Below are 14,748 nucleotides of genomic sequence, written 5' to 3' on the forward strand. Positions count from 1 at the left end.
AGCAGAGCTTGAAATGCAGGGCTGGCTGAGGGCCAAGGTGGAGGGGCATTGGCCGAGCTGGCGGGGGACCGTAGGGCTGGAAGAGGAATGTGGGGATTGAGGCACCCCACCAGAGCTGTGTGCGTGGAGGAAAGGCGGGGCTGGAAGAATGGGGAAATACAGCTCAGGGTTGAGGGGCATTGGCAGGGGAGCCCAGGAGCAGGGGGCTGTGGGTCAGGACTGTTTGTGTGTGGCACTGGCAGAGCTCCGTGTGTGTGAGCCCGGAGCTCGGGTAGCAAGGGGGCTGCAGTTCGGGAATGAGGGGCACCGGCAGCGCTGAGCAACCGTCCTGCACGGTCTTCCCCTCAGTTTCCCCGATGTGAAAACGTGTCATCGTTCGCAAGCTGTGGACTCCGGTTTGGTGAGAGAAAAACAATCGGACTTTTTAAAATATAATTTATTGAAAATAGTCCCAAGAAAATCACTTGGAAGAGTCTGTTCCCTTTGAAGCAGCTTCAGGGAGCAGCAGCTCACAGGTGCAATGCTGCAGAGGGGAAAGAAGATGTTTCTCCAGAGATTAAAAGTCTTGGACAGACACATGGGGATCACCCGCCCGCCCGTCCCTTGTTAACTGTAGACGGGGAGGAAGCACACGGGACCGGTCCGTATATGAGGGTTAAAAACAATCGTCTCAGAAAACGCAAACACCAGCACGAGCTCAGGTTTGGGCAGCACTGAGTCCTCGTCTGGCACAACACAGTTTACGGGTCAGCAACAGAAAAAAATAATCATCAGCTTCCCAGCCACAGCAGGTGGCTCCGGGGAGTTTGCACCTGAGACGAGAAGGGGGAGGAAGGTCACAGCGCCCCCAGGTGGCGGGGCAGGGAATAGCTCTCCTGAGCGCACTGGTGGTCAGGGAGGGGTATTGCAGCAGCAGCACATGAGCTGTCCAGAGGGGACCCCCAAGGAATTTACAGCCTCAGCAGGCAAAGGGGGGAGCAGGAAAGGGCCGTTAGCTGGTGCCCAAAGAGAGGAAGACAAGGTCGCTCAGGGGACTCTGGCACAGCCAGGAGTCAAACCCGGATCTCGGGGGGGGGAGTCCAAGGGGGCCGGAGTGATCTAGTGAGGAGGGAAGAGGGGATCAAACAATGAATTGGGGGGGCTTCTCCAGCCAATTAGTGGGTGCAGGGGCGGAGGTGTTTGCAAAGCCTAGGGGGGCACACGGGGCTACAGAGGGCGAGGGGAGGATTCCCCCAGGGATCAGACGCAGGAGCCTTAAACATCAGCTTCGGGGCCGCTCGCAGCAATTCCCTCAGCCCCAAACGGCCGAGGGAGCTCTGAGCCCCACTTCCTGCGCAGGGAGGGGGCTCAGCGGCGGCTCCTCCGGGGCAGCGAGGTCTTGTACAGGGACTTCCCGCTGGCCTCAATGTAGGTGACGCTCAGCTCCTTGCCGTCGATCTCCACGTAGGCGAAGCCGCCCAGGGAGGCCGGCTCGGCGTAGAAGAAGCGCAGGTAGCCCTCGGGCACCTTGTGAGAGTGCTTCCGCGAGTTCTCCACGAAGTTACCAGCCCCGCTCAGCACGTAGCCCACGCCAGCCTTGTCCTGCAGGTACTGGGCGGGGAAGATGGGGGCGGGGGTCACAGCAGATCCATGCTCCCGCTGCCTGGGGGCTCCCCCGCTCCCGTCCCGCAGCCAGCCTGCTCGCGCCGGGGGGGCTGGGAGCCAGGACTCCTGGGTTCTATTCCAGCTCTGGGAGAGGAGTGGGGTCTAGGGGTCAGAGCGGCAGGGGAGGCTGGGAGCCAGGACTCCTGGGTTCTATTCCCCGCTCTGGGAGGGGAGTGGAGTCTAGGGGTTAGAGCGGCGGGGGGGCTGGGAGTCAGGACTCCTGGGTTCTAGTCCAGCTCTGGGAGGGGAGTGGGGTCTAGGGGTCAGAGCAGGGGGCTGGGAGTCAGGACTCCTGGGTTCTATCCCAGCTCTGGGAGGGGAGTGGGGTCTAGGGGTCAGAGCAGGGGGCTGGGAGCCAGGACTCCTGGGTTCTAGTCCAGCTCTGGGAGGGGAGTGGAGTCTAGGGTTAGAGTGGGGGTCTGGGAATCAGGACTCCTGGGTTCTATTCCCTGCTCTGGGAGGGGAGTGGGGTCTAGGGGTCAGAGCGGCGGTGGGGGCTGGGAGTCAGGGATCCTGGGTTCTATCCCAGCTCTGGGAGGGGAGTGGAGTCTAGGGGTTAGAGTGGGGGTCTGGGAATCAGGACTCCTGGGTTCTATTCCCTGCTCTGGGAGGGGAGTGGGGTCTAGGGGTCAGAGCGGCGGGGGGGCTGGGAGTCAGGACTCCTGGGTTCTATCCCAGCTTTGCTGTTGACTTACACCCTTGGCTGAGCCTCGGCCAGGGCTGCAGGGCGGCTGGGGCAGGGTGCAGTGGGCTAGCAGGGAGTTGATGACCGGCTCCCTAGCAGGGGTGCTCCGAGCCCTGGGGGGACAGACCAGAGGGGACAACCTTGCCCCCGCCCCCCCCTTACCTGCAGGTTGTGATCATGGCCGCACAGGTAGGCAGTGGCCTGGTACTTGAGCAGCAGCGGCTGCAGGTGCTTCACCAGGCAGTGGGTGGGGCCGTGCTCGGCCACCGACCACACCGGGTAGTGGCCGGCCACCAGCAGGTAGTCGGCCTGGGAGGCAGCCATCTGCTTGCGGAGCCAGGCCAGCTGGCTGCGGGCCAGCCCCACGTCCCGGGGCTGCTGGGGCTGCTGGCTCTGGAAGTCGTCCGAGTTCCCGCACAGGGTGACGGTGTCGATCATGAGCAGGGCCACGGTGGCGTTGCTCCGGGGAACCTTGAACTTCAGGCTGTAGTAGTAGCTGGGGAAGTTCCTGCAGAACGGGGGGGGGGGGTGTCAAATGTTAAACTAGGGCTGGGCTCCACTGCCCCCCACCCCGCTGTCTCCTGGATCAGCCTGGGGGCTGCGGGTCAGGAGTGAGGGGCAGAGCCAGGGGAGCCCAGGGCCGGGCTAACAGGGGCTGCGGGTCGGGAGTGAGGGGCACCGGCAGAGCTGGGGGAGCCCAGGGCTGGGCCAGCAGGGGCTGCGGGTCGGGAGTGAGGGGCACCGGCAGAGCTGGGGGGAGCCCAGGGCTGGGCTAGCAGGGGCTGCAGGTCAGGAGTGAGGGGCACCGGCAGAGCTGGGGGGAGCCCAGGGCTGGGCTAGCAGGGGCTGCGGGTCGGGAGTGAGGGGCACCGGCAGAGCTGGGGGGAGCCCAGGGCTGGGCTAGCAGGGGCTGCGGGTCGGGAGTGAGGGGCACCGGCAGAGCTGGGGGGAGCCCAGGGCTGGGCTAGCAGGGGGCTGCGGGTCGGGAGTGAGGGGCACCGGCAGAGCTGGGGGGAGCCCAGGGCTGGGCTAGCAGGGGCTGCGGGTCGGGAGTGAGGGGCACCGGCAGAGCTGGGGGAGCCCAGGGCTGGGCCAGCAGGGGCTGCGGGTCGGGAGTGAGGGGCACCGGCAGGGCTGGGCCAGCAGGGGGCTCCTGGTTTAGAAGGGGATCCAGCCCCCACCCCTCTGAGCCCCAGCCGAGCAGGAGGCAGGAGGGCCGGGCGGGTGCGGGGGCCCCTCACCAGCGCTTGGAGACCTTGCTGTAGGCGATCTGAGCCGAGACGTTCCCCGAGTGGTCGTGGTTCCCGGCCAGCACGTACCACGGCACCTTGCGCAGCGCCGGCGCCCTGAACACGGCCTCAAAGGTGTCCTGCCCCGAGAGAGGGGTGGGCAGGGAACGGGTTCACCTCCGGCTGCGCCCGCCAGGCCCCCCCGCCCCGGCGCTGCCCTCACGGGGCGGGGAGAAGCATCTCACTCAGGGCTGATGCTGGGACCCCAGTCGTTCCCCGGTGGGGGGGGAACCAGGATGAGATTTACCCCTCGTGTGCCATTGCCCCCAACGCACCCACGCCCACCGCTGCAGCCGGGGGGCTCCCGCTAGCTGCTTTCCTGGCTTGGTTGACGTGTGCATCCTGCCGGGGCCACACGGGGGCGCCACCTCCAGGAAAGGGGTGCAGCAGGGTCGTGACACCCCAAGGCTCATCCTGCGGCTGCCAATGGGGATCGGAGTCTCCCTGGCCCTAAACTCAAGGGTTGTGCGCAGTTAAATAGCTCCCATCCCCCACCCCAGAGGCAGGTACCGCCCAGCGCAGGGCGAGGGATCCCTGTATAACCAGCCCCCGCACCCCACCCCAGAGGTAGCCGCATCTCAGCTCAGGAGGAGGGATCCCTGCAAAACCAAGTGCAGGATCCCAGTCCCTGTGTGCTGGGGGGGGGACCCCAAGGACTCCCTACCTGGAACCTCTTGTCGTCGACGTCCCGCACCCCGCTGTAGTAGAAGTTGTCGCCGAGAGACAGGATAAAGTCCGCGCCCAGCGCTGCCACCGTGCGGCCCATCTCCTTGGCTGTGGCCACCTCGCGCGCCGTGTGGAAGGGGGGGTTGGACACCCCGCCCCAGTCCCCCAGGGCGATGAAGCGCAGGGAGGAGCCGGAGGAGAGCGGGCTGGCGTAGGGGGTCGGCAGAGCCGCCAGGAGGAGCGCGGCGAGACCCAGGGAACCCGCCATCTGGGGGGAGAGCGGGGAGATGCAGCCACAAGCAACAGGAGGCGCCTGCTCCGGGCCAAAGCCTTGAACCCAGTCCCAGCAAGGGAGGCGGGTCAGGGCAAGGAATGAGCCAGGACTCCTGGGTTCTGTCCCAGCTCTGGGAGGGGGGTTGGGTCTAGTGGGTTGGAACAGGGGGCGCTGGGAGCCAGGACTCCTGGGTTCTGTCCCAGCTCTGGGAGGGGGGTTGGGTCTAGTGGGTTGGAACAGGGGGCGCTGGGAGCCAGGACTCCTGGGTTCTATCCCAGCTCTGGGAGGGGAGTTGGGTCTAGTGGGTTGGAATGGGGGGGGCTGGGAGCCAGGACTCCTGGGTTCAATTCCAAGTTCCAGAATGGGAGTGTGTTTCGGTGATTAGAAGATGGATCGGAGAGCCAGGACTCCTGGGTTCTCAACACCACTCTTGTGTCTACAGCCGGGAAGTGGGAGCCAGGACTCCTGGGTTCTATTCCCAGCTTTGCCACTGACTCACTGTTCGACCTTGCGCGAGTCCCTTCCCCGCTCTGTGCCTCAGTTTCCCCTCCCACCCAGTCTCCAGGGGCAGGGACTATCTCTTGGGTGAGAAAGCTGCAGCTTCCGGGCGCTCTCAGCTCACCTGAGGCCGGACCGGGTTTGAACCCAGGGTAGGGGCCCGGGGCCCCGTTTCAGCTGGAGCCAGGTTTATTTCAGTTTAACTCAGACCTGTTCCCAGTCGACTTCAATGGAAATCCGAGCGTCCCCACTGGGGCCGGGCCAGTGTAACGAAACCAGTGCAAATCACCTCTTTAGTTCAGGCCACAGCTGCAGAATGGAGGGAGTGAAGCCACCCAGGCCCCCTGCCCTGCATTCAGCTTAACCAGTGCAGCTCCGGGGGGGCAGAGCCCTGCTGCGCCCCCCTCTGCAGCCCCCGCCCTGCTGCAGGTAATCGGTTAGGCCCAGACACAGGAGCAGGAGGGTGGGAACGGCTGAGCAGCTCAGCCCCCCTCAGAGCCTGCCCCGAAGCCCCTCGTCCGAGCCTCCGGGAGACGGGGGGTTAAGGGGCGGAGGTGCTCAGTTGCCCTGGGGAAGGTGGATCTTTGCAGAGTGTCTCCACCCGAACTGCGTCTCAGGGCCCCACTCCAGCCCCCCGGGGGAGGGGACGGAGTCAGGGTGAGTCGGACTCAGCAGCCAGGTCAGACAGGAAGCTGCACTTTGCCCAGGGCGCCTGGCAGCTCCAGGAGCCGGCGCCCCCAAACTGACAGACACTTGTGAAAACAGCCCCCCCCAGCACCCCCCCTCTGGTTTACATTAAACATCGTTTGCGTTTCACACCCCAACCAGGATCGGGCCCCCCCTTGTGCCAGGCGCTGCCCAGACCCCGACCAGGATCGGGGCCCCATTGTGCCAGGTGCTGTACAGGCTCCTGGCAGAGAGACTGGCCCCGGTCTGAAGAACCTGCAACTTAAATGGCTACAAGAGGGGCAGGGAAACAGGCCCAGAGCAGGGACGTGACGGAGCCAGGAAATAAATCCTAGGAGTCCTGCCCTGCAGCCTAGTATCCTGCCCGCTAGGTCGTCTCCTCCCAGCACCCCTGGATTGCTGGGGTTGCTCCCAGGCCACCACTGGACCAGAACTGGGCCGGTCACACTCAGATGTGCCGGAGTTTACCAAAAATTCCCACCTGCAGAAAATCTGGGGTGGGTCTGATCCAATACAGATTTCATAAAAACCTGCCCCACGCCAGAGGCTTGAGCCCGTAAAGTGCCAGGAACCGGGGCCGTGGGAGCCGCCAGCGATGTGACACGGAAGGAGCCCCGATGCCGCGGTGACGGGCTGCTGGCCCACGCAGCGGCGCTGCTCCACCTCGGGCGTGTCCCGACAGCCGCAGGCTGGAGCCGCAGCAAGGCCAACGCGCCTCCCTCGCCGAGCAGGAAGAGGGCGAACCAGGAAACAGGTGAAGGAGACAGAAAATGCGAAGGAGACAGAGGCAGAGCCCCGGGCGGGGGCTGGGAAGAAGCCACCAGCCGCGACGGCGATGAAGCTGGCAAAGGGGCGTCACTTACGCTGGTCAGTTTCGCCGCCGGGCGCTGAGGGGAGGGTGGCGCCGTCAGGGCTTCGGTCTCAGCGATGCCCCCGCCCGCCGTCGGGGAGCCCTGCGGGTGCCACCTGCGAGCCGGCCGGTCGCCACTGAGGATGCTGCGCCAACAGGGACATTTTATCAGGCCCTGAAAAGGGGAACTTGGACGCGGGGGGGTTGAGCGACTGTGGCTCTCCCCCTCCCCGCACGTGTCGGACGCGGCGCCGAGCAGCAAAGTTGATTATTAAGAGTGTGATGGAGAAACGGCTGCCCGATGACCCACAGCTCCTTCCCCCCAGCCACCCCCCCGCAGTCATGTGACGCGACCGACCCATAACCAGCCGCAGTTCGAGTCACACTGCAGCGCACCCTTCGATCACGCCCCGGCTGATTAGGAAGCCAAATACAAGCCAGACACTTAACCCTGCCGCGCCTGGCCCCACCCAGCAGGCCTGGACTGCGTGGAAGTTACAGTGAACCTGAGGCCCAGGGCTGGGCTAGCAGGGGGCTGCGGGTCGGGAGTGAGGGGCCCTGGCAGAGCTGGGGGGGAGCCCGGGGCTGGGCTAGCAGGGGCTGCGGGTCAGGAGTGAGGGGCCCTGGCAGAGCTGGGGGGGAGCCCAGGGCTGGGCTAGCAGGGGGCTGCGGGTCGGGAGTGAGGGGCCCTGGCAGAGCTGATGCAGGTGGAGCCCAGGGCTGGGCTAGCAGGGGGCTGTGGGTCGGGAGTGAGGGGCCCTGGCAGAGCTGGGGGGGAGCCCAGGGCTGGGCTAGCAGGGGGCTGCGGGTCGGGAGTGAGGGGCCCTGGCAGAGCTGGGGGGGAGCCCAGGGCTGGGCTAGCAGGGGCTGCGGGTCGGGAGTGAGGGGCCCTGGCAGAGCTGGGGGGGAGCCCAGGGCTGGGCTAGCAGGGGCTGCGGGTCGGGAGTGAGGGGCACCGGCAGAGCTGGGGGGGAGCCCAGGGCTGGGCTAGCAGGGGGCTGCGGGTCGGGATTGAGGGGCCCTGGCAGAGCTGGGGGGGAGCCCAGGGCTGGGCTAGCAGGGGGCTGTGGGTCGGGATTGAGGGGCCCTGGCAGAGCTACCTGGCCCGGGGGGGGAGGGGGTTTCTCACGGCACATGGCTGCACCCCCAGGCTAGCGATCAGGGGTCCCCTGTCTGGCTTAGTGCCCCGAGAGGTCGATCCCCCGGCGCCTGAGTCAGCAGAGGCACAGTTCAGTATTGGAGGAGCCGCTCCAGTCAGGCCAGTGGGGCCGCGCGTAGGGGGACAGATTCCACCCCTGCCTGAGACCTGCAGTTTGTGGGGACGGTGCTCCCAGCCCCCACCCAAACTACACCCCGATGAGGAGGGCGTCACGGGGACGCCGGAGCACGGGCCTGGCGCGGGCTGAGACACGGGGCAAAGGTCCTTGTCCAGGTGACATGGGGCTCCATCCTCCCTCCAGCGCCCAGTGTCCTTCACCATGTGCCTCCGGCCAAGCTCCAGCTGATCCGCTGCCCCAGGGCCGGCCAGCCGCTCTCCCTGGCACCAAGATCCAGAAGCCGCTGGCCCCCGACGCTAGCCCAGCTGCAAGGAGTCGCAGCCCAGAGGGCAAGCCGGGCTAATCAGAGAGCATCAGCTGCCCAGGATCACCCGAGAGACGCCCCTGAAATCCCCTTGATCTGAGTCAACGTTCCAGCCCCCCCGGCTGCGCCTGCTAATCCAGGATTCGCTGGAGAGATTCAGAGACGGAAAGTGGGGAGGGGCTGGGGAAACTGAGGGGGTGGAAACTGAGCCTCTCTGACCCTAGCGGGGGTCCTGCAGCCAGGCTGGGGCACATCAGGTAGGGTTAGTCAGTGGGGGGGGGGTGAATTCTCCCTGCTGCTCCTGTATGAGCTGGGGAGAGAACCCAGGAGTCCTGACTCCTGTCCCCCCATGGTAACCACTACGCCCCGTCCCTACCCAGAGCTGGGGAGAGAACCCAGGAGTCCTGACTCCTGTCCCCCCTGCGGTAACCACTACGCCCCGCCCCTCCCCCGAGCTGGGGTGTGAACCCAGGAGTCCTGACTCCTGTCCCCCCACGGTAACCACTACGCCCTGTCCCTCCCCAGAGCTGGGGAGAGAACCCAGGAGTCCTGACTCCTGTCCCCCCACGGTAACCACTACGCCCCGTCCCTCCCCAGAGCTGGGGAGAGAACCCAGGAGTCCTGACTCCTGTCCCCCCTGCGGTAACCACTACACCCCACCCCTTCCCAGAGCTGGGGAGAGAACCCAGGAGTCCTGACCCCTGTCCCCCCTGCGGTAACCACTACGCCCTGCCCCTCCCCAGAGCTGGGGAGAGAACCCAGGAGTCCTGACTCCTGTCCCCCCTGCGGTAACCACTACGCCCCGCCCCTCCCCAGAGCTGGGGAGAGAACCCAGGAGTCCTGACCCCTGTCCCGCCACGGTAACCACGACATCCCCCCTCCAGAGCCAGCACTAAATACTCATTGAATGAACCCGCTGTGCACGCTGAGTTCACGGGGCTCTGCGCTACCAAACGACCAGGATTCTCTGGGCCGAGCCCTTCCCGCCCAGTGTGGCAGCGACACGGGTTAACATGGCCGGGCTCAGGAGTCAGGACTCGGTTCTGGCCCTGGCTCTGGCATAGGGAGCGGGGGCTGGGAGCCAGGACTCCTGGGTTCCGTACTCTTGCCTGGCACATTTGAGGCGCCCCGTGGAGTTATGACACTGTCTGCAGAGCTCAGCAGCCTCTCCAGGCTATTTATAGGAAGCTGCGAGCCCGGAATAACCCGGCTCCTGCGAGATCAGACAATGATTCCGCCCACCCGGCTGCTGGCAGGGAGGAAACCAAGGTGGCTCGGGGAGGATGCGTCAGCGCAGGGAGAATTCCTGCTGGCTAAATATAATCCTGGAGAGGGAAGGTGCTTCCCCGCCCCCTGCTCTAACCGCTACACCCCACTCTCTTCCCGGAGCTGTGGAGAGAACCCAGGAGTCCTGGCTCCCGGCCCCCCTGCTGTAACCGCTACACCCCACTGCCTTCCCAGAACTGTGAAGAGAACCCAGGAGTCCTGGCTCCCGGCCCCCCCTGCTGTAACCACTACACCCCACTGCCTTCCCAGAGCTGTGAAGAGAACCCAGGAGTCCTGGCTCCCGGCCCCCCTGCGGTAACCACTACACCCCACTGCCTTCCCAGAGCTGTGGAGAGAACCCAGGAGTCCTGGCTCCCGGCCCCCCTGCTGTAAACACAAGACCCCGTCTCCCTCCTGCTCCCCTCAGACTTCCAGCCCCCCAAGGCAGGGCTCTCCCCCTCAGGCCCCACCCTGCGCAGGCCAGAGAGGTGCCCGCTCCTGAGTCAGCCGCATGCGGCTGGGGACTGGATCACATGCCAGGGCAGGTCAAAGGCCTGTCGGTGCTGTGGGGCCTCCCAGAGGTTAATTCCAGAGCAAATCCAGGCGGGGGGGATGCCACCGAACCCAGCCTGGCCCCTCGCTAGTCTGGCCTCCCTCCCACCACTGCCGTGTAAGAGGGGCAGCACGGTCTAGTGGGGAGGGCAATGAGATCCAGGTTCTTTCTATCCCCAGCTCTGGGAGTGGGGCTGGGAGCCAGGACTCCTGGGTTCTATCCCCGGCTCTGGGAGGGGGGCTGGGAGCCAGGACTCCACAGTTCTATCTTCAGTTCTGGGAGGGGGGTTTGGAGCCAGGACTCCGCAGTTCTATCCTCAGTTCTGGGAGGGGGGTTTGGAGCCAGGACTCCTGGGTTCCATACCTGGTTCTGGGAGGGGGGCTGGGAGCCAGGACTCCGGGGTTCTATCCCCGGCTCTGAGAGGGGGTCAGGGAGCCAGGACTCCTGGGTTCTATCCCCGGCACTGGGAGGGGGGCTGGGAGCCAGGACTCCTGGGTTCCATACCTGGTTCGGGGAGGGGGGCTGGGAGCCAGGACTCTGGGGTTCTATCCCCGGCACTGGGAGCCAGGACTCCTGGGTTCTATCCCCAGTTCTGGAAGAGGGTGGAGTGGGACCTAGTGATTAGATCCTCTCACTCTCCCCAGAGAGGATTTGGATGTGCGGTTTCAAAGAGACAAAGATCTTGGTCCCTAGAGATCTCCCCACTTCCCGCAGGCCCCTGTTGGCAGGGCCTGGCTGAAACCAGCCAGGTTACGGCACCCCCAGGCTCTCTCCCCGTAGGGGAGATCGTTAGACCCAACCCCTCCCCCAGCCCAGCGTAACTGCCCTGCCCAGCAGTAAATGGGGAGGGGGGGTGCCCTACCAGCACCTCTCACCCTGGGGGAGTCCTATTGGGGCAGATCCCCCTCCCCCAGGTCACACAGGGCCTCAGATTCAAAGAGAACCAGGCAGGGATCAAGGCTGCTCCACAAGAGCTGAACCCAGCGCTGGGAAGCAGCCGAGTGGAGAGAAATTGACCCAGTTCAGGGCTGCTCCAGCGTCCCGTCACCGAAAGGGGGGTCCTTACCCACGGTCCCGTGCAGCTCCCCTGCCTGCCTTTTGGGGGGAATCAGCCCCTCGCCTCTCCGCCCCGCTCCCCGCCTGGAGCCAGAGCACGTCCTCCTAGGTTGCGCTGACTAAGCGACAAGCCTCCCTCAGCGACACCCGCCCTCCGCCCTGAACTAATTAACCTCCGATGAATCCAGACCTGAACAAGGGAAGGCCGAGGCCCAGCCCCAGGGAAGGCCGAGCTCCCCTTGCAGCTGGAGGGCGACCCGGGAAGGGGGCGAGGTGCAGAGCTGGAGCCGGCTCAGCACTTGGTGGGTGGCTGGGGCGAGGCTCTTCATACCGAAACCCCGAGGGGGAAGTTGGGGCTACAGCTCCCCCGCCCCCCGGGCCGTTCACACGTAGGCCAGGCCCCTGCAGGGCGTGCGGAGCCCCCGCACCCCTGCAACGCCTGCTTCCAAGCAGCTCCACCCGGCCAGGGCCAGCGAGGCAGGTGTGAAAAACCCACCCACCGGAGCAATGTGGCCATGCCAAGGAGGCGGCCACTGACCCAGCTGGCTGGGCTCCCCGGAAACGTCCATCAGCCCCTCTCGCCCCCCCCCAAAACTGAGTGAAACCGACCTCACCCCCCCGGCGTAGACAGCGCTAGGGCGACAGACGAATTCCTCCATGGCCGCCCTCTCAGGGCGCGGGGTTGGCCAGAGCCACAGGAGAGCCTGGCCCAGGTCGCGCTGCGGCGTCGCTAGTGTAGACGCACCCGCACCCCGTCCCTGGGGGCTGCGTCCGCACTGGGGGGCTCCCGGGGGAGCTGGGAGGCCGTGGCTACGGCGGTCGGATCGCCAGAGCCTCGACGCGGCCCAAGGCAAGAAGCGGCCGCGGGCTCGGTGAAGGCCCCGCTTTGGTGTTATTTCAGGGCGAGTGGGCCCCGCTCCGGCCCCCAGTGCGGACCCGCCCGGCGGTTTAAAGAGGGGCTGGGGAAATCGGAGCTGCCAAGAACCGGCGGCCGGACACGAGGCAGCAGGATGTGACCGTGCCGGTGACTGGTCCCCGGGAAGAGTCGTGAGTCACACGACGGGGGAGCGGCACGAGCCTGGGCTGGACGGAGGGGAGACGAGGGGGGTTCGTGGCCCCGCCGAAGCTGAACCCCCAGATACGCGTGTCGCTGGGTCCACCCCACGGAGGGGTGGGGCCCCTTCGCTCGCCCGGGTTCCCCGCGGTGCTGGATGGCGGCTGCTGTCTAATGCCGCCCCTGGGAGCCCCCACAAACCCCCACCCCAACCTCACAGCCCCCCCCGCCCCCCCGCATTCCTGCTCTGGGCTCCCCCCGGTGGCCACGTGGGAAACTGCAGCTGTTCCAGCCAGACAGCGCCCGGCTGCTGCTGTAGGAGGAGCAGCACCGCCCCCCAGTGGGCAAAGGAGGCCGGCGCTGCTGCTGCTCGTCGCCCGGCGCTGGCCTCGGGATTCCCGTCTCCCAGGCCCTCCCCACTAGCCCCCCTCCCCTCCCAGAGCTGGGGACAGAACCCAGGAGTCCTGGCTCCCAACCCCCCTCCCCACTAGCCCCCCTCCCCTCCCAGAGCTGGGGACAGAACCCAGGAGTCCTGGCTCCCAACCCCCCTACCAGAGCTGAGGACAGAACCCAGGAGTCCTGGCTCCCAGCCTCCTGCTCTGACCCCTAGACCCCACTCCCCTCCCACAGCTGGGGCTAGAACCCAGGAGTCCTGGCTTCCAGACACCCCCCCACACTAGACCCCACTCCCCTCCCAGACCCCCCCCCCCCCCGTGCTCCCACAGCTGGGGACAGAACCTAGGAGTCCTGGCTCCCAGCCCCCCAGCTCTGACCCCTAGACCCCACTCCCCTCCCAGACCCCCCCCGCGCTCCCACAGCTGGGGACAGAACCCAGGAGTCCTGGCTCCCAGCCCCCCAGCTCTGACCCCTAGACCCTACTCCCCTCCCGGAGCTAGGCACTCTACTGCGGGATGTGGGTGTCAGGTTTGGGGCATCTCTCCCTCCAGGGGGAGGGGGTCTGCAGGCTTTTTGCCCGGGGGGGGGTCCTGCCAACAGCCACTCCCCATGGGGGCTGGGATCCCTCAGGGAGGGGGCAGCTTGGCCCAGGGCCTCGGAGCCAGGATAAGAGCAGGAGGAGTGGGGAGAGCTGGTATGGTCAAGGGGCCCCCCGGGGGGCTGCTGGGGCCCAACACCACGACTCCCTCCCTCCAGCAGGGGAAATCCCAGGACTGACAGGCCAGGGGCAGCTCTGCCAGCGGGGCATGATCCCCACTGGTACAGCACAGCCTCACCCAGCGCCAGGGATAGAACCCAGGAGCCCCCACCAGACCCCCAGCTGGGGCCTCTACTGGCCTGTCCCAGCACAGCTCACACCAGTGTGGGAGAGCTCCCCCGGCCCGGCCCGGCCCTCGCCCGCTTGGCACGGCTCAGCGTGGCCTGGGAGAGCTCCCCTGGCCCGGCCCTCGCCCGCTTGGCACGGCTCAGCGTGGCCTGGGAGAGCTCCCCTGGCCCGGCCCGGCCCTCGCCCGCTTGGCACGGCTCAGCGTGGCCTGGGAGAGCTCCCCCGGCCCGGCCCGGCCCTCGCCCGCTTGGCACGGCTCAGCGTGGCCTGGGAGAGCTCCCCCGGCCCGGCCCGGCCCTCGCCCGCTTGGCACGGCTCAGCGTGGCCTGGGAGAGCTCCCCTGGCCCGGCCCTCGCCCGCTTGGCACGGCTCAGCGTGGCCTGGGAGAGCTCCCCCGACCCGGCCTCCACCAGCTCAGCATCGCCTAGACCAGCCTCACGCAGGCCCAGACTGAAGAGTTTCGGGGCTTGTGCATGATGGAAGGGGGGGGGCACAGCAGAGTGCCCCACCCCACCGTGCCCCGCCCCATTCCTGCCCCACCCCACCATGCCCCGCCCCACGCCTGCCCCGCCCCACGCAGGACGAGCCCAGCAGGGGGCATCAGACTCTTCACACCTCAGGGCCTGTCCCCAGGGGTGGTCACAGGTGACTCCTTGGGACCTGGGGGTGTCAGTTTGTTAGGGGTGTACAGCCCCCTGCACACACACACACCCCCGCAAACCAGACACCCAATCGACACACCCACTCTACACAACCCGCAACATCCAATCTGGCCACAGACCACAGCTCAGTGCCTCCTCCCTGGCCCGCTGCTCTGGAGGGTTCCCTGTGCTCGGCTGAATGATGAGGGGCATTGCTAATTAATGGGGGGGCTCCCCATTAACCCTTTGGGCACCAGATTTCCTGGTCTGGGTGTTTTCACGGCCTTAGCCAGGAGCCCCCATACATGAGGGTGGCGTGGGGGGGGGCTGCCACCCGCAGGGGGTCTCTGCCATGCGCATCCTGTTTGTGACAGAGGCCGCTTGCTGCACCCCCATGTGCCCTCCCTCACCCCCACCCCCCCGCAGGCTGCAGGCAGGAAGGGGCCGGAAGCAGATGGGGCCGGCTGCATCCTGCTGGGCTGACCAGGTGCATCCTGCCGCCAGGCCTTGCCAGCGTGGGGGCGAGGCAGTGTGAACGGGGCCGGGTGTGAGCCAGTGTGTGCGAGTGTGAATGGCTGTGTGATGTGTGTGCAAATGTGCAAAGCCATGTAATGAGTGTGAACAGCCGTGTGATGTGTGTGAAAATGTGCAAAGCCATGTGATGAGTATGCAGCTGTGTGATGAGTGTGAACGGCCATGTGATGTGTGCAAATGTGCAAAGC

At 66.3% G+C, this 14,748-nt stretch overlaps 1 protein-coding gene across 6 annotated transcripts; it reads right to left on the minus strand.

Annotated features, from left to right (window-relative positions):
- Positions 1–421: 421 nt before the first annotated feature.
- ACP5 (acid phosphatase 5, tartrate resistant) lies at positions 422–11,295 on the minus strand. 6 transcript variants are annotated; one of them, XM_044994912.1, is made up of 6 exons: positions 11,060–11,196; positions 6,607–6,739; positions 4,283–4,552; positions 3,571–3,698; positions 2,492–2,837; positions 422–1,590 (listed from the first exon to the last, which is right to left on the minus strand). In XM_044994912.1, the coding sequence occupies exons 3-6, from the start codon at positions 4,550–4,552 to the stop codon at positions 1,348–1,350; spliced, it is 987 nt and encodes a 328-aa protein (XP_044850847.1). In that variant the 5' UTR covers positions 6,607–6,739; positions 11,060–11,196; the 3' UTR covers positions 422–1,347. The 6 variants fall into 6 exon arrangements, with proteins under 6 accessions (XP_044850847.1, XP_044850853.1, XP_044850850.1 ...); XM_044994918.1 differs by lacking the exons at positions 6,607–6,739; positions 11,060–11,196 and adding an exon at positions 11,240–11,295; XM_044994915.1 differs by lacking the exon at positions 6,607–6,739 and having other exon boundaries at positions 11,060–11,197.
- Between the last annotated feature and the right edge of the window lie 3,453 nt (positions 11,296–14,748).

This window comes from Mauremys mutica, chromosome 20 (assembly GCF_020497125.1).
Source record: "Mauremys mutica isolate MM-2020 ecotype Southern chromosome 20, ASM2049712v1, whole genome shotgun sequence".
Classification (NCBI taxonomy): Eukaryota; Metazoa; Chordata; order Testudines; family Geoemydidae; genus Mauremys; species Mauremys mutica.